This window comes from Danaus plexippus (assembly GCF_018135715.1).
Source record: "Danaus plexippus chromosome 29 unlocalized genomic scaffold, MEX_DaPlex mxdp_37, whole genome shotgun sequence".
In the NCBI taxonomy this organism is placed as follows: Eukaryota; Metazoa; Arthropoda; class Insecta; order Lepidoptera; family Nymphalidae; genus Danaus; species Danaus plexippus.
In genome coordinates, this window is record NW_026869858.1 from 1,355,236 (window position 1) to 1,378,869 (window position 23,634).

The following is a 23,634-nucleotide window of genomic DNA, read 5'->3' on the forward strand; positions in this document are numbered from 1 at the left end:
TGTAACAGCAAAATAACTATATTTCTAAGTGTTTTTCTGTCTGTTTGAATCAGTTTAATTATAACTTGTTTATAACGATCATATCAGACCTTACTCAACTTAGTTAACTTAAAAAAAAAATTAATAACTAACAGTTAGCGCACAGGATTGTCAGTAGAAGGTTCAAGGCGTCTCGATCGTCCCACAGCAAGGCGTTACAGAGCATACGGTTTAAATTTAACTGAAATAATATAAAAACGAACCGAGTAAATAACTTTCATATACGAGTTTCAACTAGCGACATCTAGTTAACGAACTCGACTAAAATATTCCCATTGGATTTTTTTTATAAGCGCCATCTAGCGTCAGTGACGCATGACTACATACTACACACAACTGTCAGGGAATTACGAGGTATCAAGGCATTTGCTATGTACCACATGTTATATTATTATATCAATTATAAGAAATAACTAGTATTCTTTATTAATACTAATAACAATAGTAAGATAAACGCCTTAATTCCATTCTACAAACTCCTTAGTGTTTTCTCCACACGGTACTCAAGGTTATAATTCGTCCGACAAATAAAAACGTTGACATTGGCAGAATACACCACGATTCCAGTGCGAATGAGGCCATAGTTTATTAAAAATAAAAAATTAAAAAAATGTTATATGAACTGTACTATTAGGAACTCGTTGAAAGAAATTCAGTAGTTTTTAATTAAAATGGTAACAAACATACACACATACGAACATTAGCGTTAGTGATATCAAAGTATTTCACATCTGAGATAATGTATAGAAAATGGGTCAAACCTTCACACCACCACCGTCGCACGGCAAGTCCACGGTGAGGTTAGATTTTAACTGTGATATGAGATAGTTAACTTCACAGTTATATTTTACCGGCTCTTCGAATTTACCTGAAATATACAAAAGTAATTATTAAATTTAGGGAAATTAAACAAAATCTATGTTGTCAAGACTTTGTTAAACACAAAACGGAGAGTATACGTATCTAGTTTTATAGAACTTGTTACACAGACTCACCAACAAACATCAATACATCTCTGTATAATATTCTATGATCCCTCTTGGTCCTGTCCGTCCGTCTTCTTATAATATTCAAATTATTTATAATCTGTAACATTCCATGATAATGATTACATATATACATACATGTGCAATTAGAAAATAACAACTAAATGTACACACACACATACATATGTCTTATAAACACACACACACACACATACATATGTCTTATAAACACACACATACATACATACGGATACTACAATTAATATGGGGACACATACTTATACAAAATAAACAGCCTCACTCACACACACACTCACACAGCAAGCGCACACACATAGAATAATGAAAGCTACCCTCACCTCAGCAAGTAAATAATCCTCGATACAATGATTCATTACAAACGAGTCCAGTGCATTTACAGCCTTACTTAAAATGGCCGCCTCAGTATCATTATCGGAGATAATTGTCTAAAATAAAATATTTAAACATTGAATTAAAGATAAACGTTCTCCAGGGTTGTCACATACATGTATATTACCCTCAGGGCTGTCAGTAATTCTGATTCTGGATATGTATGTTGGTCCATCAGCTCCAGAACTACTAAACTGCATTTCAATTTCACATCGTCTGTACATCGGCTTATTGAATTACTCTGAATAAGAAAAAAAGAAATATATACTTTAAATAATACCATTTGTATACAAATAGATTTTTTTTAAAAGGCAGTCTTTGTTCTTCTGACGTTAAAAGTTCCATCAAAATCGGTCCAGACCTACCAGAAAAGACTCGAACGAACTGATAATACAATTTTATATATATATATATATATATATATATATAATTCGTTGAGATTTGAACTCGATCACCTGTAAACTCCCGCTGAATGCTCCGAGCAGCGCAGTGGTGTGGGGACACGACTCGGGGAGGTGGCGGATCTTAAAAGGAACCGGCGGCAGCGACATGAGGAGAGGAACCAGGGAGCTCACGGGAGGCTGGAAATATATATACAGTAAGGACTTGAGAAATAACTTAAACATCAGTATTACATATTACAATGGCCATAGCCACCTGAGTAAGGTTATATGTTTTTGAGGATAAAATATACACAATACATGTATATATAAGCTACAAATTTGTTCTAGAACTTTCTCACCCCCTCCACCGACTGTTCCGGACCCTCCAGCGTCATATTAATGTAGTTTTCTATGATCTCAAACACAAAACGATTGTCCTCACTCATCAATATGTCGGTCCATACAGACAACTTCTTATCTTTCACAATTTCCGATATAATAAAAGTTATTGCGGCCTGGAAATAAAGAAAATAGGTTGATATAAGCAAAATTTGTACATCTATCGTTTGATAGGTGGTAGGGTGTAGCTTGCACAAGCCTTTTATTGCAAATGTCCGCTGTCAGCGGTTACCATCTACCACAAAATGGACCATCTCTGACAAAAAACACAGCGCTCACTTTAACAATATCCGTGTGTGAATCCATTAAGGCTTTGATGATGTCAGGTCGTTTGGTTTTTGGTATGGACTCGTATAGAACGATGGTGGCGTGGAGCAGACGGTGGACCGAGGATGTGTTTGTCTGTATACACCACGATATCTAGGAAACAAAAAAAAAGTTTCACATTAAGAATATTCCTTGAAAATTTACGATCCGGCGATGATTAAGTTGGCAGCATTGTTAATTGTTCCAAGCCCAAAACGCATCCCATCCCAGAAAGTTAAATTAAATCAAACGATGGATGATTCTGAGTCTGCACCGCTGGCACAGATGTAGGAATCACTTTATGGATATACCAGAAGTCTAAACCTCACTTAACTAGATTTTGTCCTGGAAAACCTGGAAGATCTCCAATCTCGCTAAGCACATTTTAATGTAATTATAAACGGATTTGTTTTTTGAAAATTGAAATTGCTGATTTTTTAGCCATGACATGGTCAAAGCGCTTTTTAAAAATAAATACTTGTTTATGCCCGCAACCTGGTCTGCCCAATTTGAAATTGGGTTCATTGATAATGTATTCTTAAACACAACAGATGTGTTCACCACCTAACAGTCACGTGACATGGTGCGGGAGACAACTCTAATTACGCAATTACCGAACTAAACATACAAAAGCTTTATCAAAACCGTTCCATTATTATTGTCGTGAGAAATCAACACACATCGCAACATTGGCATTTATAATATAAGCAGGATAGATCTTGAGATATATCTTAGGATCTTACTCCTTCACACAATTCATAGTCCACGTTTCCGTTCCTGAGCTGGAACTCCAATTCCTGTAGTTCAAGGCCGGGAGCTTCGTCCCCCAGGATACGGAACGCGGTGTACCTTTCCCGGTAATCCGCCGATGTGACGTATTGCTTCACTTCCTGCAGGACCTCCTGGAATGAGGATTTGGGGATTGCATCATGATTAAAGAGCTAAAACCGTCGATTTAGATCACGCTCCTTATTGGTTCTTGGGTGAAAGATAATGTTTCGATCAAAATTATCACCGAAATCGCTTCAGTAGTTTTTTGCAACACTATTTAAGAACATTATTTCATTAGTTCCTAACGAGATCTCGTTAGTGGAGAACTATTTTATTCGTCGAACTATTTACGTCAAACTTCGCACAGGAACTTCACTAACATCGGTACAGTATTTTTTGCGGTACTTACTAACAAAGCACAAAAACCTTTGCTCTTATATATGAAGTGGCGTGAAACACATGTTTAGTTGATTTTGAGACTTAAAACCTTTTTGATATTTTTACAAATTTTGAAATAAGTAAATAGTTTTGATATTATTGTACGACTCTTTAAATGAATATCGGAAATTTATTATTAAGAATTTAAAAAAAAATTCCCCATGTATAACAGGTACATGATGAACATCCTGTATACATAACCTACTCTAACCATAATAAGCCTTAAGTTTGTCGCCGTAACGCTCACTTCACCTTATCACAGACTTTATAGACCGCTGCCAGCGCGTCGCTCGCCCGCAACTTCCACAGGTGGGCACGCGTGCGAGAGTCGCGGGTTAGGCACGTGAAGAATAGACCGGCGTGGTGGGTCAGAATCTCGATGCACACTAATAATGATGAGTTATAGTGGTTAAATTAGAATTAACTTGCTTTAATGTAGTAAATAAATGAGAAGTTAACATTTTAGAAACGAATCTACAAATATATTTTCAGTTTTATATACATTATTCAGTTTATTATGTGATATTGATGTTTGTAATATTAGTTCTTATAAATAGATAATAGAGGGCATCACTAGTATCTCACAGATGTTCTTACTTACCATCAGTTTGCAACGACGGACCGAGTAGTTTACAGTATTTCATTCATGAATTACAAACACTATTAACCTACGTAGATGAACGACAAACTACAGACTGTTTGTATAAAACTACTGATATTACAAATTATGGTACAAAAATTATAAGCAAACAAGTTAAGCAAGAAAATGCTAGACAGATTTTGATGAAACATTACGGTGATGTAGCTGAGACATCAGAATAAAACATGGGCTATAAAATATAATCTATAAAAATTGTATGCACAAATTATTTGCAGTCATTAGATACGAACGATTAATATCGCTGTTTGTTGGTAAATATATTTTATACTAGCTTTTGCCGACGACTTCGTCAACGTCGCAAGTTTGCTCTGCTTAGAAGAGGAACAGATACGTAAACTAACCCGCAATATCAATATATCTATGCCACGTTACTGCACTAATGTGAAGTTTCATTAAAATCCGTTTAAGAACAGCTCAAAAACCCCAGAAATTATTTCTCATTTACAGAATTAGTGGAGATTTTAACACATTATATGACACTGAAACCAATTCGGAAGACCAAAAACTAAAGATATCTCATGTGACCTGATTGACAGCTTTCAAAGTGTCTCACTAGCTGGTCGTAGAACCTGATCAATTCCCCCGAAGGCAGATCCTCGCCAAAGTTCTTGAACAAGCGCAGGATAGCTTGCAGCACCGCCTTCATAACAGTCCCCTGGAATATATTAAATTGTATAAAATATTCTGCAAGTATTTTACCAATGTCAAAAAAAAGAGGTTTTAATCTAAACAATATTAACTTAAGAATGTGATCATGAAATATATATATATATATATATGATAATATTTAAATTGCTATATTAAAATTATGTGATTTTTTCCGAGTTATAAGTACTTTCTAGGAGTATTCAGACACCACTGACAGACGGTGAGGGAGAACATCGTGAGGAAACCTGGTCTTATAATTTCAAACTATAAGATTGAAATCGCCAATCCGCCTTGAGCGAGCTTGGTGATTAATGCTCTAACCTTCTCCATGTGAAGAGGTCTTTGCTCAGCAGTGGGCTCCGATAAGCTGAGGATGATGAAGGTATTGAATACATTCCTATAGCATTTTTAAATGTATTTTGTATGTTTGTTTACACATTTCTCCGTAACTAATAGTATTATATAACTTTTTCACATTAAATGTTCTATATTTTGAGAACTACACATATATTTAAACAGTATTATAAATAACTTAACTAACATCATAATATCAATTAAAGTTAAAAATCTTGTTAACTCTTGCACAGAAAAACTACTGAATTTTTTTCGATGAAACTTCCTAGCAATACATTTCATATTAAAATAACATCGCAGATAAAATCCCTTCATGACATAATTCTAGCGCGATCACATCACAAGCGTACGTAGTAACGCGACACAGACGATAGATGGCGCTGAGTGTTTGTTAAATTACACAAGTGTTGCACACACAACTCATTTCCAAAATAAAAGCAAACGAAGACACTAGCAAACGCTGGTATATATTAAGTACATATTATGTTTCGTTCATATAGAGACGAAACTTCTCATCATTCCATGGATTCACCGTGCTGGTGCCAGGTCCATCGTTGCAGGGAGAGGGGTTTCAACAGTGTCTGGGGACTTGCGACCCAGGTGTAGGTTTAAGGGATATATATATATATATATATATATATACATTTACTTACTGAATATTTATTTGAGTCCAGTATGTTGAGCAAGACTCTCCAGATGTTGTCCACGTCCTCCGACACCACGTGTGGGTGAAACTCACATATAACACCTGGAAGTGTATAAAATAAAACTTACAACACTAGTTTCTACCACCGGCTCCACCTTTTCAGGGATTTACGGGTTAAAAAGTGTTCAATGGTATTTTTTATCATTATAACTCTATTTATACCTAATTTGATGTAGTGTGATTGACCAACAAACACACATAAGCTTATGTATTAACTATACATATATTAAAACAAACAAACAAACAGTAAATCTGACTCCAATCTTAGAAAAAATAAGCTGAGACTACATTTTCTCTTGCACAGTAACTTTTTATCGTTAAGAAAATTAAATGTCTCAAAAACATCTGTTATCAGCTAGTAAATATCCCATCAAAATCAGGCTGATTCCAGATATTATCCAGAAAAAACAGACAAACATATTATTGTACATATGCATTTAGTTTAATATTATAGATAATTTAAAATATATATTTATTTATACAGGTTATAAATTAAATTTATTTTATTTGGCATTACAATATAATACCTATCAGACACAGCAGCGGCGTCATACACACTCCCTGCTGCAGAGCGGCGACATGTTTATAATAATGTCTAGCTCCACAAACAGATCTCCGAGCCACTTGTGTGAGACAAGCCAGAGCATTGTGGCGTTGCGTCGTCGGATATGGAAGAAGGCATAGCTGATGAAAAAATTAATTGATTAATTATTTGTTATGTGGCAGAATAATTGCAAATAACAGCCTACAAAAACAAGGGGACATATGATTCAAGTATTTTGACAGTCTACTGTTCTATATTCAAATTTAAATATAACTTGTTAATAAAAATATGTTGAAATTAAATAAATAGAGTTGTTTTTGTTATTTTGAAAATATTAAAAAAAAAATCACATACTTTACAAAGCATATAATGCTCGGGCTACAATGAAAAACTGTTTCATATATTTAAAAATAGAACAAGTGTAAAACACCCTTATATGCTTTTTTTATGTCAATAATACCTGTACAATATCTTCATAGTATTTTTCAATATTATCGTATTTAACTATAGCATCGTCTAATAGTTTTAAAGCATCCATTGTGCTTTTAGTGTACTCTTCATCTGACCATCGCTTAGACACCACCTCCAGCAAGTTTACGGGATTAAGAAAGAGTGTTGAGAATATCCATTCTATAAAAATTATTTAAATTAGAATTTTTTAGTACATTTATTGCATAAAAAATAATTTTATAAGCTTCATTTGGATAGCTCCCATTTTAATGTCCTAGTGGAGTTTCATAAAATTAATTAAATTTAAAGAAAAACTTTTAGGAATCATATTATTTTTATTATACTTGAATATGCCCAATTTATTTACGTGTACATAATGTTTTTTTAAATTTTGACAAGGCCTAATGTTTAAGTATTAAGACATATTATTTATACCTGATTCGAATGGGGCCAAATCTTCGTCCAAAGCAACTTTCGCACTTTTTAATGCCAGACGAAACTTGTTACAATCACTATTTATTTCGTAGTGATCTATAAACTTTTCCCATTCCTCCATGATTTGCACTTGTAATATGATTTGCTAAATTATTAATAAACGGATCTTATTTTTGTAAAAACTTTCAATGTAGGTAGTTTGTCAAAAAGAAACTTGTCACAACATGTTCAAAAGTGATTGAAAATTCAAAGACATAACATGTAACGTTATGTTATTTATTTATTACACAAATAAAATAATTTAACGGTTGCTGTCGACAACTATAAAATTTAATACTTACTTAAAGTATTAACAATTTACTTAAAACGAGACAGGTAAGTAAATTTTCTAAAACTCTGTAAAGTTATAAACTATATATTAATTTCATATAAAAAGTTAAAGGTGTTGTATAAGAATATTCTTAACATTAGATTTTTTATTTAACATTTAACTTAAAATCTCATATCTATTATATTAATTTCGTATAAATTACTATTGGAAACAGAATCTTATTAGCTCAAAGATTAAATATTAGACCCGTTATTCTTGCATCATTGACAATGTCACTGTCAAAGTCTACTTGCACAACAATAGTGATTCGTTTTACAGTGACGATACACAAAAAATAATTAATTCGTTGTAATTAATAAACTTTAAACATACATTGAAATAAATTATCCAAGCTGGCATCTAGAAGAGTGTTCCTGATAGGTTTTCATAGCTTTTCACCGACTTTAACGTATCGAGCGGGCTCCAATAGGTTAGAATCTGCTTTTTGTATTGATTGGGTTTGCTGCTGTTGTGATTAGTATCGTAATAGTGCTTGTTAGTACAAGGTAAGTATTGACCATATTGGTAAATTGTTCTATATAAACCATTAAAGAACGTGAAGCAATGAATCACTTCTTGTTAATTTTTGACAAAATTATTACTTTAAACTGTCACAGCATAATAAATAAAATAGGATGTGAGTATGTTTTATAAAAAATACATGCAGTAATATGTTATAAAAAGTTTTATCACATTTTAATGGTAATATTTTTACCTTATCATTTTTTTTTTTTAATTTTCGGTTTTAATCATCAAAGTTAGTAGATAATTTTACGAAATAAGTCCCTTTCGAAATATGCTGCATAGTGTTATTGCATGAATAACATGCATGGTTTTTCTTCAAATAGTTTTTTGTCATAAAACTAATTGATATTAAGATTAATGAGATCTAAGATTTTGGCGAGTTTTATTCATTTAAATGAAACTAGTATTATTCAGATATACTACACGGATTTTATCATTTAAAAACTACATAATCCCGACATTTCGGTTACTTTGCAGCAACCCCGTCTGCCCGTGATCACAGTTGCCGCAAAGTAACCACAACATCGGGATTATGTCGTTTTTAAATAATAAAATCCGCGTAGTATATCCTAATAACACTAGTTTCATTTAAATGATATTGAGATTGTTTTGTATTAAAAAGTTATATTTCTTTTATCATGTTTATAAAACTATAATCATCTCAATCATTCTGTAAATCCTTGGCATCAAAAAAAAATATAATAAGCCATGAAAAATTTGACACCAAATAGTTTTTATAGCATAGAGAAAGCTTGGTAATTTTTTTTTTTTTTATCTATGCTAATTAGGCTATTGTACTCAAATTTTTATTGATAATATAATGAACATTATATTTCCACAATCAAATTTGTGGAATTATTATGCTGCGGTTGGTACACTGTTTAATTTTTATTAAATGTAGTTTTAGCGTTCAGCTTACATAATATACAGCCAGTATCCTCATGTTTTACAGATTTAATAAAAAAAATAATATTTAGAAATTTAAATTGATTGCATTAATTTAGATATAAAAATATTTGCTAAAATAATGAAGTGTCTTTTTTTAAATATAGCTACATATACAGCCAGCGACGTTCTCACTCAATGACGGTGCCACAGTACGCGCCGCGGTCCCCGGGCCGGGCTCCGAGCCCTGTGGAGCTTCGCCCCGGCGGTGGCAGTGACTCACCCTCTAACATAATCAAAAGATATGACAACATCATTAAAAGTCCCGAAGATAAAAGAGACTACAGGTCAGACATTCGTTAATAAGTGACTCGATAACAAAGACATTGAAATTTCTCGAACCTAAAAAATTTTTTTTAGTCAACCTCAAGGCAATTAGCATATATAGTTAATTTAATATTGATAGCAGGAAACTATTTGCGAAATTCTAACAAATTATTTCATTTTTCCGACTCAAGGTATATCAGTCCATTGCCCTTTCTCTGTCTGATATAATTTTGTACAATTTTTTGACATGTCCACACCGCGAACTGTTTCAGCACGTAATATTTCTAATAAAACCAGCTCTCTAATATATTACCGAATAAATATCGTAGTTGGATCTAACATTTTCTCGATCTTTATTCATTTAAATCAAACTAATATTTTTCGTATAAACTACGCGTGATTTGTTTTTGTAAAAAACTACATACTCCCGAAATTTCGGTTACTTTTCGGCAGGCGTGATCACGGGCAGGCGAGGTGTGTCTCTCAGTTGGTCCTGTTAGTTTATAAGAAAAATATTAGTTTCATTTAAATATCGTAGTTACTACCAGTGTCAATATAATGTTTTCATTAACAATGCCTCAACTAAAGTGCTCTTCGCAAATGTCGCCATCTTTTCAAATCGTATCACAGACCTGATCATAGTAATTATAAGACAAGTACAATGTTAATGAACGAAAAAGTCTCAAGTAAATTTTTAACTGAACTAGGTTTTAGCAACGCTTTTGATATTATTAACCATGTAATTCTTCTTTGTCTTTTCTTACCTAATACTATATTTCAATCAGAGCCACAAGAGTTTTAAATATACGTTATTTGATAATGAAAATATGATCAGACGAATTATGATATTTGTCGTCAATAGATATAAGGGGGAGGAGGTTACTTTGCAGCAACCGTGATCACGGGCAGACGAGGTGTGAATGTCTGTCAGTTGGTCCTTGTTATTTATCATATACAGACATTCACATCTTGTCTGCCCGTGATCACGGTTGCTGCTAAGTAACCGAAACGTCGGGATTATGTAGTTTTTAAATAATAAAATCCGCGTAGTAAATCCGAATAATACTAGTTTCATTTAAATCTCCTGTCATTTCTCTGTAACAAAATTGAAATCTTGTAACGAATACTTCATTGCAGAGGTCTCAAGCTCTCTAACCACCTTAAAGTGTTGCTCGTGAGCGACCCGACCACGGACAAGTCGGCCGCGGCGTTAGATGTCAATGTTGGTGAGTAAATTTGGACATGTTGAGATTAAAAAACGTATTCTCTTCAAAAAGTCCTGACTGCCCATAACCTTATGCAAAATCTTCATCCGTCACAACCCTACGATCATGAAAGACGTCCAGCATCTGTGTAAAAATATACATACATAATATCAATTAAATCGAGGCTACAAGGTAATTTATTTGACAAAAATATTTGGTCACCTTTTTGCGAGCTTATAACAGACTAAGGAGCAGATTAGAGTTAATGACAAACATTCTCAGGTTATTTGAGTGACCCGGACGAGGTGCCCGGACTCGCTCATTTCTGTGAACACATGCTGTTCCTGGGCACACAGAAATATCCAGAGGTCTGTATGAAGAAAAAACATATTTTAATAGTAATATAGTAATAATTCGATGTTATATTGTACTTCAAGTTATTTTTTATGGCAATACTCAAATGACAGTTTGTTGAAATTTTTTCATTAATGTTTATAAAACTCAGTATTTTAGAAAACAGTTTAAAACGTTTCAATTTCCGCTTTTGTACGTATACATAGCCTTCCTTCCTTTGGCAGAATTCTCTGAACCCATGTTTTTTCAAAATGTAAAACTACCCTCAAATTATATATATACAAATTTTTTTGTCTGTCAAGGAAAATGAGTATAACAAGTTCCTCTCTGAACACGGGGGCTCCTCAAACGCCTCTACTTCATCAGACCACACCACTTACTACTTCGACGTGTTGCCGCAACACCTCGGCAGGGCTCTGGACATGTAAGATAACAAAAACACACGCACGCACGCACGCACGCACACACGCACGCACACACATAATAAAGTGACTGCAAACACAAACGTGGTCATTCTTAACCCGATAAGAAATTTTTACAGTTACAAATTTCTCATCAATTTACCAGTTTCTTGTCCTATGATGGAATATTTGTTATGTTGGAGATCCTGTTAATTTTTATATGTACAAGCATTTCCTGCGGGTTCGTCCGCGTGGATCGCGATTGAGTTAGTGAGATAGTGTGTCAAAACACTACTTACATACCAACAGACAGCGACATCTGCATCACGTGTCACGTAACTTCATGCACAATACAACTGTTGTGCCTTAATTTTGCAAAAACTACGTGGAAATATGTGTGATTGTAATGTATACAATCGAAACAACTCATAGGTACAAATATGAATTCTTGAGTTACTTGAAAATTAAGTCGACAGAAAGAGTCAACACCTGGGACTTCTAAAAGATCTCGTCCCAATCACTTCTACAATTCATCTATCTCTCTACAAAACTCGCTAGAATTATCTTCCTATATATAACGTATCGCTAAATAAGTGCCATAATGTACTCCTCGTATGAAAACAGTAAATATATTTTCTAAACACTTTGCTTCATACTGCTTACTTTTTACGAAACACGTAGATATGAATGTACACTAATATAAGACCCGTGTCGTCCCCACCACCAGTTTCGCTCAGTTCTTCATCTCGCCGCTCTTCACGGAGGGCGCCACCGGTCGCGAACTCTCCGCCGTGAACTCGGAACACGAGAAGAACACCTCCTCGGACACGTGGCGCCTCGACCAGCTCAATAAGAGCACAGCGGATGACAATCACCCCTACCACAAGTTTGGCACCGGTTTGTCCTACGTTCATAGCTACGAAATAACAACTATCTATCCTTACTGTACTATATAATTAATTTATTATTTCATGTTCAATAGCAGAATATAAACGCCATTACTTCTAACATTCAGTGACGTCACACACATGGAGGATGTTCACGGGTCGGTGTATGTGTGTGTTAGTCGCGGTAGTGTGTGTGATGTTTAACATTCAGTGACGTCACACACATTGAGGATGTCCACGGGTCGGTGTATATGTGTGTGTGAGTCGCGGTAGTGTGTGTGATGTTTAACATTCAGTGACGTCACACACATTGAGGATGTCCACGGGTCGGTGTATGTGTGTGTTAGTCGCGGTAGTGTGTGTGATGTTTAACATTCAGTGACGTCACACACATTGAGGATGTCCACGGGTCGGTGTATATGTGTGTGTGAGTCGCGGTAGTGTGTGTGATGTTTAACATTCAGTGACGTCACACACATTGAGGATGTTCACGGGTCGGTGTATGTGTGTGTTAGTCGCGGTAGTGTGTGTGATGTTTAACATTCAGTGACGTCACACACATTGAGGATGTCCACGGGTCGGTGTATATGTGTGTGTGAGTCGCGGTAGTGTGTGTGATGTTTAACATTCAGTGACGTCACACACATTGAGGATGTCCACGGGTCGGTGTATGTGTGTGTTAGTCGCGGTAGTGTGTGTGATGTTTAACATTCAGTGACGTCACACACATTGAGGATGTCCACGGGTCGGTGTATATGTGTGTGTGAGTCGCGGTAGTGTGTGTGATGTTTAACATTCAGTGACGTCACACACATTGAGGATGTCCACGGGTCGGTGTATATGTGTGTGTGAGTCGCGGTAGTGTGTGTGATGTTTAACATTCAGTGACGTCACACACATTGAGGATGTCCACGGGTCGGTGTATATGTGTGTGTGAGTCGCGGTAGTGTGTGTGATGTTTAACATTCAGTGACGTCACACACATTGAGGATGTCCACGGGTCGGTGTATGTGTGTGTTAGTCGCGGTAGTGTGTGTGATGTTTAACATTCAGTGACGTCACACACATTGAGGATGTCCACGGGTCGGTGTATATGTGTGTGTGAGTCGCGGTAGTGTGTGTGATGTTTAACATTCAGTGACGTCACACACATTGAGGATGTCCACGGGTCGGTGTATATGTGTGTGTGAGTCGCGGTAGTGTGTGTGATGTTTAACATTCAGTGACGTCACACACATTGAGGATGTCCACGGGTCGGTGTATATGTGTGTGTGAGTCGCGGTAGTGTGTGTGATGTTTAACATTCAGTGACGTCACACACATTGAGGAATGTCCACGGGTCGGTGTATATGTGTGTGTGAGTCGCGGTAGTGTGTGTGATGTTTAACATTCAGTGACGTCACACACATTGAGGAATGTCCACGGGTCGGTGTATATGTGTGTGTGAGTCGCGGTAGTGTGTGTGATGTTTAACATTCAGTGACGTCACACACATTGAGGATGTTCACGGGTCGGTGTATATGTGTGTGTGAGTCGCGGTAGTGTGTGTGATGTTTACTTTATATAGTTCAATATATTTCTCATACATTTTATATGAAACACATCTCAGTACACGTCTTCATATAAACTATGACCGTGTTGAATACCACATTCATAAATTAAAAATATCTTAAATAAAGTAATAAGAGAATGATACCTATAGTACATTATTTGCAAGTTATTTCTTTAAATAAACATTTGTCGAACGTGAATTCTAAACAGACGAGCGAATTCTCGGGCTCTGTCACCATTTTTGTATTTAACGAAGTAATACAAGGTATTATTTAATCTGTGTAAATGTCCAAAACCGTCGGTAATAATAATAATAAAAAAAAATTACACAAGACATTTGTAAAGATATTTTTATGTAAAAATTATCATTTCATAGAAAATTTCGAACCGATTTTCACGATGCCAACATTATTTCCAGGTAACCGCGACACGTTAGAGAGGATACCGAGGGAGAGGGGCATCGACGTGAGGCAGGAACTGCTGAAGTTCCACCAGAAGTGGTACTCCGCTAATATCATGACCCTGATCGTTGTGGGGAAAGGTGTGTATGGAACAATGATACTGACACACACACATGCACACGTTAACGCCCACACATATGCTCATACACGCCCACACACACACACACTCATAACTAATATTCCTGAATATGCTCCTCAATATCTTTTTCCACAGAAAGCCTGGATGATCTAGAAGGTATTGTTGTGAAACTTTTCTCCGAAGTGGAGGACCGGGGCGTGACCGCGCCCACCTGGCCGGAGCACCCCTTCCCCCCGCACCTGAGGAAGAAGAGAGCGTACTGTTGCCCCGTTAAGGATCTAAGGTCGCTGTCCATAGACTTCCCCATACCGGATACGAGGAAACACTACAAGAGTGGAGTGAGTCACCATGAGTTTTCGAGTTTTTCTGTTGTACTGTTTTTCATTGATATATAAAACCTATTTTATTGTTGCTAAATAAGATGAACCCTCTAAATCTACTAACGTTTCCTAACATTTAATGTCAATATGGAATTAAAACTGACTAATGTATTTTTTTGTTTTTGGAGTCCTCAACAAATATTGCTTTTACTACGTCCATATAAGATTCTCGTCTAACCGTTCAGAATTATTAACGTCTCACAAAACAACTTGAATATTTTAGAGCTTACCCCAACATGCCGCTCCGATGCGTGGTGGGTTATTTATTTACAGATATACCAAATATAATATAAATATACAGTATAGATTTTCCAATTACAAATGTTTCCAACACCTGCATCGATTTTGCAAGGTGTTTTTCTTTTCTGATAACACCTGGACAGACTTTTCCATCTGGGTGTCACACCTTGACTGTCCCACAGAAGTTTACATCGATAATGACATCTAAGACTTTCGAGGGTAGTCATTTAAATGACTCTAATATTTTTCGGGTTACTACGCGTACGTTACTTTGCAGCAACCGTGATCACGAAACGTCGGGAGTATGTCGTTTTTAAGCTGACGAAATACTCGTAGTAATCCGAAAAAATATTAGTTTCATTAAGTTTACATTGATCCCTGACACTCCGAACAGCCGTCTACCTAGGAGTCTATTTGACTGATTAAATATTGTCTTCTGTATCAGCCGGGCCATTATTTATCACATCTTCTGGGACACGAGGGTCCCGGCAGCTTGTTGGCAGCTCTCAAACACCGAGGCTGGTGCAACAGGTGAGGATAAGTCTGGAAGACTTGGATCTTGAATAATTTGAGAAAAAAAATCAAACCTTCATACTAATTTATTACTTCTTAGCCTGGTGGGTGGAACACGTATTGGAGCTCGTGGGTTCGGCTTCTTCGGAGTGCAGGTGGACCTGACTGAGGAGGGGGTGAAGCATATCGATGAGATCGTTGAGCTGGTCTTCCAGGTGAGTAGCTGTTCCAGGTGATGTTAAGTGGGGTGTTGGTTTGTGGTTATGTGACCTGCATTGACGTCATTGGCATATTGCTTATGTGATAGACAGTAACTTGGCTTCATTTAATTTAGAAGTGTCATTAATTTTTATTGATATAAATAATATATATATATAGACCCATTAAAAATGAGAAATAGATTTCGATACTGTCAGCTGTTATCTGTTATTCAAATGATCTCCATCCTCAGTACATCAGTATGTTACGCGAGTCCGGAACCCAGCGCTGGGTGTGGGAAGAGCAGCGAGATCTGATGGCTTTGGAGTTCCGCTTCAAAGACGCGCAGGACCCTCGAACGATGGCGGCGGGTCACGTGCACCTGCTGCAGGAGTTCCCTATGGAGGACGTGCTGTCCGCGTACTACCTCATGACGGACTGGCGCCCGGACCTCGTGGACGAAATGCTGAAGATGCTGACGCCGGAGAACGTGCGTGTGGGCGTGGTCGCCAAGTTAGTATGGCTCGTTAACACTATGAACCCCCTGTATAATACAGGCAATGAAGCAGATTATTGTGTTCAAATCAATCCACAAATGTTAGAAACAACAGTTAGTTCGCCCAAACAAGGTATAATATATATTTAATGACCTGCAGATGTTTCGAGAAGAAATGCACTCAGATTGAGCCGTGGTACGGAACCAAATATCTCCAGGAAGATATTGAAGAGAGTCTGCTGAAGGTTAGTTTTAAATGTACCTTCCTTCATCACACCCACACACACACACACGCACACACACACTTACTCACTCACTCACAAAACTCTAATAATTTTCCAAGTACAACCCAACATCTTTCTAATAATAACTCCTAACCAGCGTTGGGAGTCCGCCCAGCCGACTTCCGAGCTCCACCTTCCGCCGCCGAACGAGTTCATCCCCACCAACCTGGCCCTGGAGACCTCGCCCGACCCCACCAAGGACGGCATCGCACCGGTTATAATCAAGGTAATGTTGGAATGAAAACAGGAAGGGCAGAAATGATTTCTCTCTCCCCTGCTCTCTCTTCAATCCCCCCTCTAACCAGAAGCGTTAAACGTTTAACGCAACCTTGTTGAAAGTGGCGTAAGAAGTTTAACTTCAAAAACTTTTTTAGGACATGGGTTCCGTTTTCTCTCCCTAATATTTCGTTTCGAAGGTTAGGTAGAGAGGAGCTTGGACGATGGAAGTGAGTGTAACGTGCTATAGATAGGGCCTTAAACCTACACCTGGGTCGCAAGTCCCGGGCACTGTTGAAGCTCCTCTCCCTGAACCCGGCGCCCGTACGGTGAATCCATGGAATGCTAAAAGGCTTCGTCTCATTGGTGTTCCCATTTAATATTTTTTTATAAAAACCACCTCATATAACTGGTCTATCGAACAAAAAATCTTTGCCGAGATCATCTCCGTGGGTCAGTGACCTGAATCGCCAGTATAGATTTGTTCGTTTCCTTGTATTTATAATATAAACAATAATGTATGTCTATGGCACGTCTCTGTGTTCAGGACACGCCGCTGATGAGACTCTGGTACAAGCGGGACGGTGAGTTCCAGCTGCCAAAGTCATTCGTCACTTTGGATCTCGTGAGGTGAGGCTTTTTACTGTGTTTTAGACATTACATGAAAACACATACATACATACATACTAAAAAAACAACACCCGCACTTAAACATAGGTCTGTACTACTTTAACTCTACGTCTCTCCCTGACACGCGATGGACCCAGCAGCCGCACGGTGAATCTGTAGAATGCTAAGAAGTTTCGTCTTAAAAAATTTCCGACAAACGATACGAAAAAAAACTCTAAAACTACCCTATTTTCCTGTCCATTTAATTTTACACCTACCCTCCGTTGGATTTCAGCCCGCTCGCGTACTCGGACCCTGTCTGCTGCAACCTAACGTCAATATGGGTTCTGTTACTGCGGGACAGTTTGCAGCAGTTCGCTTACTCTGCAGAACTCGCAGGTCTGAGGTGGAGCGTGGGCAACGCTAAATATGGACTCAGTGTTAGTTGTAATCATTGTATTAATTTTCAATAGCACTTTAAATAGAAAATGTACGATGTCTTTGATGGTGTACGCCTACACGCCTGGAATCTGCAACCTCTGGAATGTCGCGTTCCAGGTGACTGCTCACTTGAAAACTTCCTATATATATATATAATAATATACTTGTAAATAAATTTTCAAAGATTTCTAAGTTTTCAGTTGAAAATTACTTAATGTAGTGGAACGTTAGTTGTAAAATATCTATGTTATTTTTTAGATTATATTCTACATAACCTTGATACGAATTTTAGTATTGACTAAAGAAGATATTCTAAATCCACTGGCTGACCCTCAAAGGGCTGATTCAAGCCTCCAGTATCAAGCGTTCCTAATGTTACTCGATCCCTACAACAAATGTATTATATTTGCATAATAATAACCAAAAATACATAATAATAATTAAAGATTTCCATACAAATATTATAATTTAGATAGCGATAGACGGCTATGATGAGAAGCAGCACGTGTTGCTGGAGAAGATCATGGAACACCTGGTGAACTTCCACGTGGACCCCGCGAGGTTCAAGGTCATGAAAGAGAGTCACATAAGAGCCATCAGGAACTTCGAGGCTGAACAACCATATCAGGTTAGCTGATAGGTATACGTTATGTGACGTAGGGGCCTATGATATATGTGTGTGTGTCTGTGTGTAAAAGTCGTGGTGGCCTAGAGGTTAAAGGCATGCCTCGTGCATGAGGGCGCGGGTTCGAAACCTGGCAAGTACCAATGTGACTTTCCGAGTCATATGTACTTTATAAGAGTATTTAGACACCATTGACGGACGGTGAAGGAAAACATCGTGAGGAAACCTGGACATATAATTTCAAATATAAGTGTGATATCGCCAATCCGCCTTGAGCGAGCGTGGTGATTAATGCTCTAACCTTCTCCATAAGAAGAGGCCTCTGCTCAGCAGCGGGCTCTGGAAACTGAGAGACCCATCCCAATAATAATAAAATGGTGACTGTATTCGTATATTGAAAGATTTAAAAAATCTCAATGAAATTATTTCAGCACGCCGTCTACCAGCAGGCCATGTGTCTCTCCGACTTAGTGTGGACGAGGTGTCAGTTACTGGAAGCAGCACACAGTAAGTGGACATGTAGCCAGCGAAACAAGATAAAGAATGTATACAAACATTACAAATACCACAGATTAGTTGAACCGATTTGATAGTGAGAATGATTTAGTTCCCAACAGATAAACATTTTTAGTACAAGAATATTATTAGCGGCTATATCTCATGTATGTATGTCCGTCCCACAGGCTTAACACCGGAACAGTTAACCGAGTTCACCATGCTGCTGATGAGGCGTGTCCACGTCGAGGGCCTCATGTTCGGGAACCTGACGAGGGAGCGAGCCCTGGAGGTCGCGGACAGTATAGAAGACAAGTACGGTGCTAATTATTAGGAAGAATAGCTATACTAACTAATACACCCGTCACCCTCGGGACAGCAGGAAGAAATGCTCTTTAGTGTTTTAAAGCAGAACTAAGTTATTCAAAGGTTATGCAAATGTCACGTAATAGATGTAGGCGTGGCTCAAATATAAGGTTGTAATACAAATAGCTGGATCTCTTTCCCTCTCGATTTTGCTCTCTTTCTTTTGATCTCTTTGATATAAAATTTGTTAAGAAACGCGCAGCATCCCAAAAAAATTGGTTCCATATAAATTAGTACACGCGAAATATTAGATAGCATCTCGCTTGAGTGAGGTTTGTCGAGTAATAGGATAAAATAGTTACGTCGTTTTGAAAATCGGTCGACACTATTACGGCTGCACCGATATCAACCAACCAGCTAAGAACCACCGCAACAAACCTGACTATCAAATGATAAAAACCACATCGAAATCGATCTATCAGTTCGAGAACTACGACGCCACAAACACACACACAGACTACATCAAACGCTTCATTAAAAACCACAGACGACATTTTTACTACAAAAAAACTATATCCCAGTTAGATAGGATCACAGTTAAGAAAAATTTTGGAAATAAGTAAAAATTAACGTTGATTTGGTCCAAAGGGCACGTAAAAATTTGTCCCGTGAAGAGGAAAAACCGTTTTTTAATATCAGTATGTCACGTTCCAGATTACCGAAGGACGCGACGCCGCTGCTGGCCCAGCAACTGTTATTGTACAGAGAAATCGAAATCGAAAAAGGTATATTGAGATATATATATTCTTGCTATACAGCGCTCAGGACCGCGAGCAAACCCTGGCTGTATCACACTGCGTCGGATATCTAACCTATTAATATAAGATAATCTTTTATAATAACTTTCTTCATATAAATATTCACAGGTGTATAGTCTGTTGTTGAATCAAATTATACTTTTTTAACTCCAAACTCATTAGCCAGTTTACGTAGACCCATTATCATATATAAAACATAATTTAGTATGTATATATATGTGTGTGTGTGTGTGTGTGTGTGTGTGTGTGTGTGTGTGTGTGTGTGTGTTTTATACCATGCCATTCGTTATACTTCCCCAGGCTCGTGGTTTCTCCGCGAGATCGAGAACAGTGTTCACAAGTCGTCGTGCGCGTCCGTGTACTACGCGTGCGGCGTGCGGCGGGTCAGGCAGAACGTTGTTCTGGAGCTGCTGGCCCAGGCTCTGAGCGAACCCTGCTTCCATGTGCTGAGGACACAGGTACGACTCGCGGGAGATGCACTAAATAGCATATATATGTATATATATATATGTTAGAAATTAATATAGGCAGTACTTCCACCTCTACACTCATTGCTTCAGAACTTGGACCACAGTCTTGTAACATTCAAGGGTTATATTATATTAAGTGAGGTTAAGTTACAAGAGCATGCAGAGGGCGCTAGTTTCCTATTATAAGAATTTCCAATTATTAACAATATATATATATATGTGTGTGTGTCTGTTTGTTACAGGAACAGTTGGGTTACATAGTGTTTAGTGGTATCCGCCGCTCTAACGGGGTCCAAGGTCTGCGTGTGATCGTTCAGAGCGACCGACATCCGGCGTACTTGGAAGACAGGATTGAAAATTTCATACGGAGGTCGCAGGTTCGAATCTAGCTTGTACTAACCAGCGATATAACGACTTGTTCAAGTAATGATGACAGAAGTATAGAGTCTAATGTAACAATTCCCCTGTTAACTATGAAAAAGTTTAGTCAGGCTATTTACAACAATTCATATATGTAAATAAAATCGTGCACATAGCCTTACACACACACACACTAAAATTGTTTAACTATATAAAGTCCATCTATCCCGACGGCTACTCCGAGACTGGATGCTCTCATCTACACCAACCCTTATATACCTTCTAGCAATGTCACGTCACCGATGACGTCACATAAGCCACGCCCCCATTCATTACTGCCTTGGACGCGCACTTGTAACAATATTAAAAGAACTTCGGTAAAATATGTCTCCAGGAATATCTGGAGAATATGACGGAAGAAGAGTTCCTTAAACATCGGTCGTCCTTAGCGGCTCAGAAGCTCGAGAAGCCAAAGAGATTGGCGACCAGAGCCTCGCAGATGTGGAGCGAGATAACAGCTCAGGTGGGACGGACAGACATACTATATATATATATATATATATATATATATATATATATATATATATATAGTATGTCTGTTATATATATAACAGCATCGAATAAGGTTTGCTAAATATATAAGTTAGCAATCAGCGCCATCTATCGTCTGTGTCACGTTACTAGATACAATACGAATGATATCTCGTAGAAATAAAGGGAGTTTAGTTATACGTCATATACTGTATGCTATTCTGATGTCCATACTGTACTATAGTAGAATTTCATCAAAATAGATACAGCAGTTTTCATTTCAACGGGTAACAGACGTAACTCAACCAAATTTTGTACTGTTTGAATGTCAGTATGACTGAGTAATAACACAAGTTGAAAATATAAGAATATTTTTTTATTCAGTAATGTATTTCCAGGTGTACAACTTTGACAGGATGCACGTAGAGGTTGAGGAGTTGAACACAGTCACTAAGGACGAACTACTGGAATTCTATAAGGTATGTGCTGTATATAAAATACGAGTGTATGAAACCGTAGTCTGACCCTTCATTTCACTACAACCACCCACACACCGAGTCCAGGTTATAATGGTTATATAACCGCAGGTTTACCAGCAGTTGAACATTCTTTGTGATACAGCATACAGATGCTATATTTAAATCCCTTATATATATAATATTTTTAACTCAATATGAATCTTTTAAAACCAAAAAAATTTAATTTTAATTTTTTATAATCTGTCACATTATTACTTTTATTACAAAATACAACTGACTATTTAAAGGCACTAATTAAATGTACGAATTCTTGGTAAAACACTTGTCCTTTTTCAATTCCCACAAAACAATGAATAATAAATCCAAAAAAGCTCTTGAAATAATCTCTCCTCGTCACGACTCTCCCCTCCTCTCCCTCCGCCAACACAACCCTTAGTCAATACAACTCCTCTTTATTTTTGTAACAATATGTCGTTGGATTTTTTATACAGAAGCACATAAGCCCCAAGTCTCTGGAGCGTCAGAAGCTGTCAGTGTATGTAGTCTCTACAGCTGAAGGTGGCGCTGGGAACAAAGAGGCGAGCGAAGAAAATGATAACGAGACTCTACAACCAACGAAGATCACGGACCTAGTGGACTTCAAGTCTAGGAGGAGATTGTATCCAAATCCGCTGCCTTTCATTAATATACCGCGGAAGGGGGCCCACTGCAAACTGTAGGCCCCTGGGGGCTTTAAGTCTGGGGCCTAGAATTTAGACCCCTGGGAGCCTTGAATCTGGGGCCCTAAACTTAGTCTAGACCTAAACATAAAATGAATGATATTCTGTTTTTATAGCTGAAATTTTAAGTGGCTTCGATATTATAAATTAGGGGCCTAATGACACTTAAAATTCTCAAGCACCGGAACAGAAATGAATAGCTCCTTAAGTCTCAGTTATGGAGACTGAATATAATTACACATTTCTATTATGATTTTAACACAATAAAATGAAATAAAATAGTTTTATTTTTTCAATTCATATATAAACAAAAATATATGTATATACATATATATATTTTTTTTATTTTTATTTTTTTAAAGTTTTTTTTTTCCATAATTTTTAAATGTAAAAAAACTCATGTAAATTTTATGTTTAACATAAAAGACATTGATACTTTGTGAGTTGTAAAATAACGATAAGGATAAATAAATATGCGAATTATATTGTTTTTTATTTAAATATGTAGTCGTGTCTTAGAGTTTTGTTGGCCTAGAGGTTAGAAGTCCGCCTCCTGTGCACGAGGGCGCGGGTTCGAAACCTGGCAGGCACCAATGTGACTTTTTCCGAGTCATATGTACTTTCTTAGAGTATTTAGACACCACTGACGGACAGTGAAGAAAAACATCGTTAGGAAACCTGGACTTAAAATTTCAAAATTAAGTTTGACTCGCCTATATACTGGCGATGTCTTAAAACAGATATGCCGTAATTCGTCCATACCTCCGTATATTAAAAGAGAAATCTTTGAATTAATGCTTAAAATATGTTAGATAATAATAGTGTATGTAGTGAAAATCTCAGCGTATTTTTTTTATTATCCTAAACTATTATGTAAA

The 23,634-nt window shown here is 37.2% G+C and overlaps 2 protein-coding genes across 3 annotated transcripts in view; one reads left to right on the forward strand and one right to left on the reverse strand.

Annotated features, from left to right (window-relative positions):
• The window catches only part of LOC116776860 (uncharacterized), a 34,696-nt gene extending 26,946 nt beyond the window's left edge, over positions 1 to 7,750 (reverse strand). Inside the window, exons 1-15 of the mRNA XM_061529198.1 lie at positions 7,532 to 7,750; positions 7,107 to 7,276; positions 6,630 to 6,786; positions 6,050 to 6,144; positions 4,920 to 5,049; positions 3,986 to 4,119; positions 3,268 to 3,426; positions 2,498 to 2,638; positions 2,179 to 2,334; positions 1,892 to 2,017; positions 1,564 to 1,677; positions 1,385 to 1,492; positions 1,035 to 1,125; positions 801 to 907; positions 133 to 220 (exon numbers count right to left, since the gene is read on the reverse strand). Coding sequence (XP_061385182.1) covers positions 133 to 220; positions 801 to 907; positions 1,035 to 1,125; positions 1,385 to 1,492; positions 1,564 to 1,677; positions 1,892 to 2,017; positions 2,179 to 2,334; positions 2,498 to 2,638; positions 3,268 to 3,426; positions 3,986 to 4,119; positions 4,920 to 5,049; positions 6,050 to 6,144; positions 6,630 to 6,786; positions 7,107 to 7,276; positions 7,532 to 7,652 — 1,897 coding nt within the window. The 5' untranslated portion in view covers positions 7,653 to 7,750. The remainder of the gene's footprint in view (positions 1 to 132; positions 221 to 800; positions 908 to 1,034; positions 1,126 to 1,384; positions 1,493 to 1,563; positions 1,678 to 1,891; positions 2,018 to 2,178; positions 2,335 to 2,497; positions 2,639 to 3,267; positions 3,427 to 3,985; positions 4,120 to 4,919; positions 5,050 to 6,049; positions 6,145 to 6,629; positions 6,787 to 7,106; positions 7,277 to 7,531) is intronic.
• A 389-nt stretch (positions 7,751 to 8,139) lies between these two features.
• On the forward strand, positions 8,140 to 23,239 carry LOC116776734 (insulin-degrading enzyme). 2 transcript variants are annotated; one of them, XM_061529203.1, is made up of 24 exons: positions 8,140 to 8,407; positions 9,479 to 9,658; positions 10,776 to 10,864; positions 11,126 to 11,211; positions 11,500 to 11,621; positions 12,326 to 12,495; positions 14,455 to 14,577; positions 14,712 to 14,914; positions 15,642 to 15,727; positions 15,810 to 15,924; positions 16,161 to 16,420; positions 16,564 to 16,648; positions 16,785 to 16,913; positions 17,451 to 17,533; positions 17,808 to 17,952; positions 18,426 to 18,581; positions 19,010 to 19,085; positions 19,262 to 19,388; positions 20,094 to 20,164; positions 20,498 to 20,655; positions 20,910 to 21,044; positions 21,422 to 21,550; positions 21,957 to 22,037; positions 22,529 to 23,239. In XM_061529203.1, the coding sequence occupies exons 2-24, from the start codon at positions 9,510 to 9,512 to the stop codon at positions 22,754 to 22,756; spliced, it is 3,006 nt and encodes a 1,001-aa protein (XP_061385187.1). In that variant the 5' UTR covers positions 8,140 to 8,407; positions 9,479 to 9,509; the 3' UTR covers positions 22,757 to 23,239. The 2 variants fall into 2 exon arrangements, with proteins under 2 accessions (XP_061385187.1, XP_061385186.1); XM_061529202.1 differs by having other exon boundaries at positions 8,140 to 8,331.
• The last annotated feature ends 395 nt before the right edge of the window (positions 23,240 to 23,634 follow it).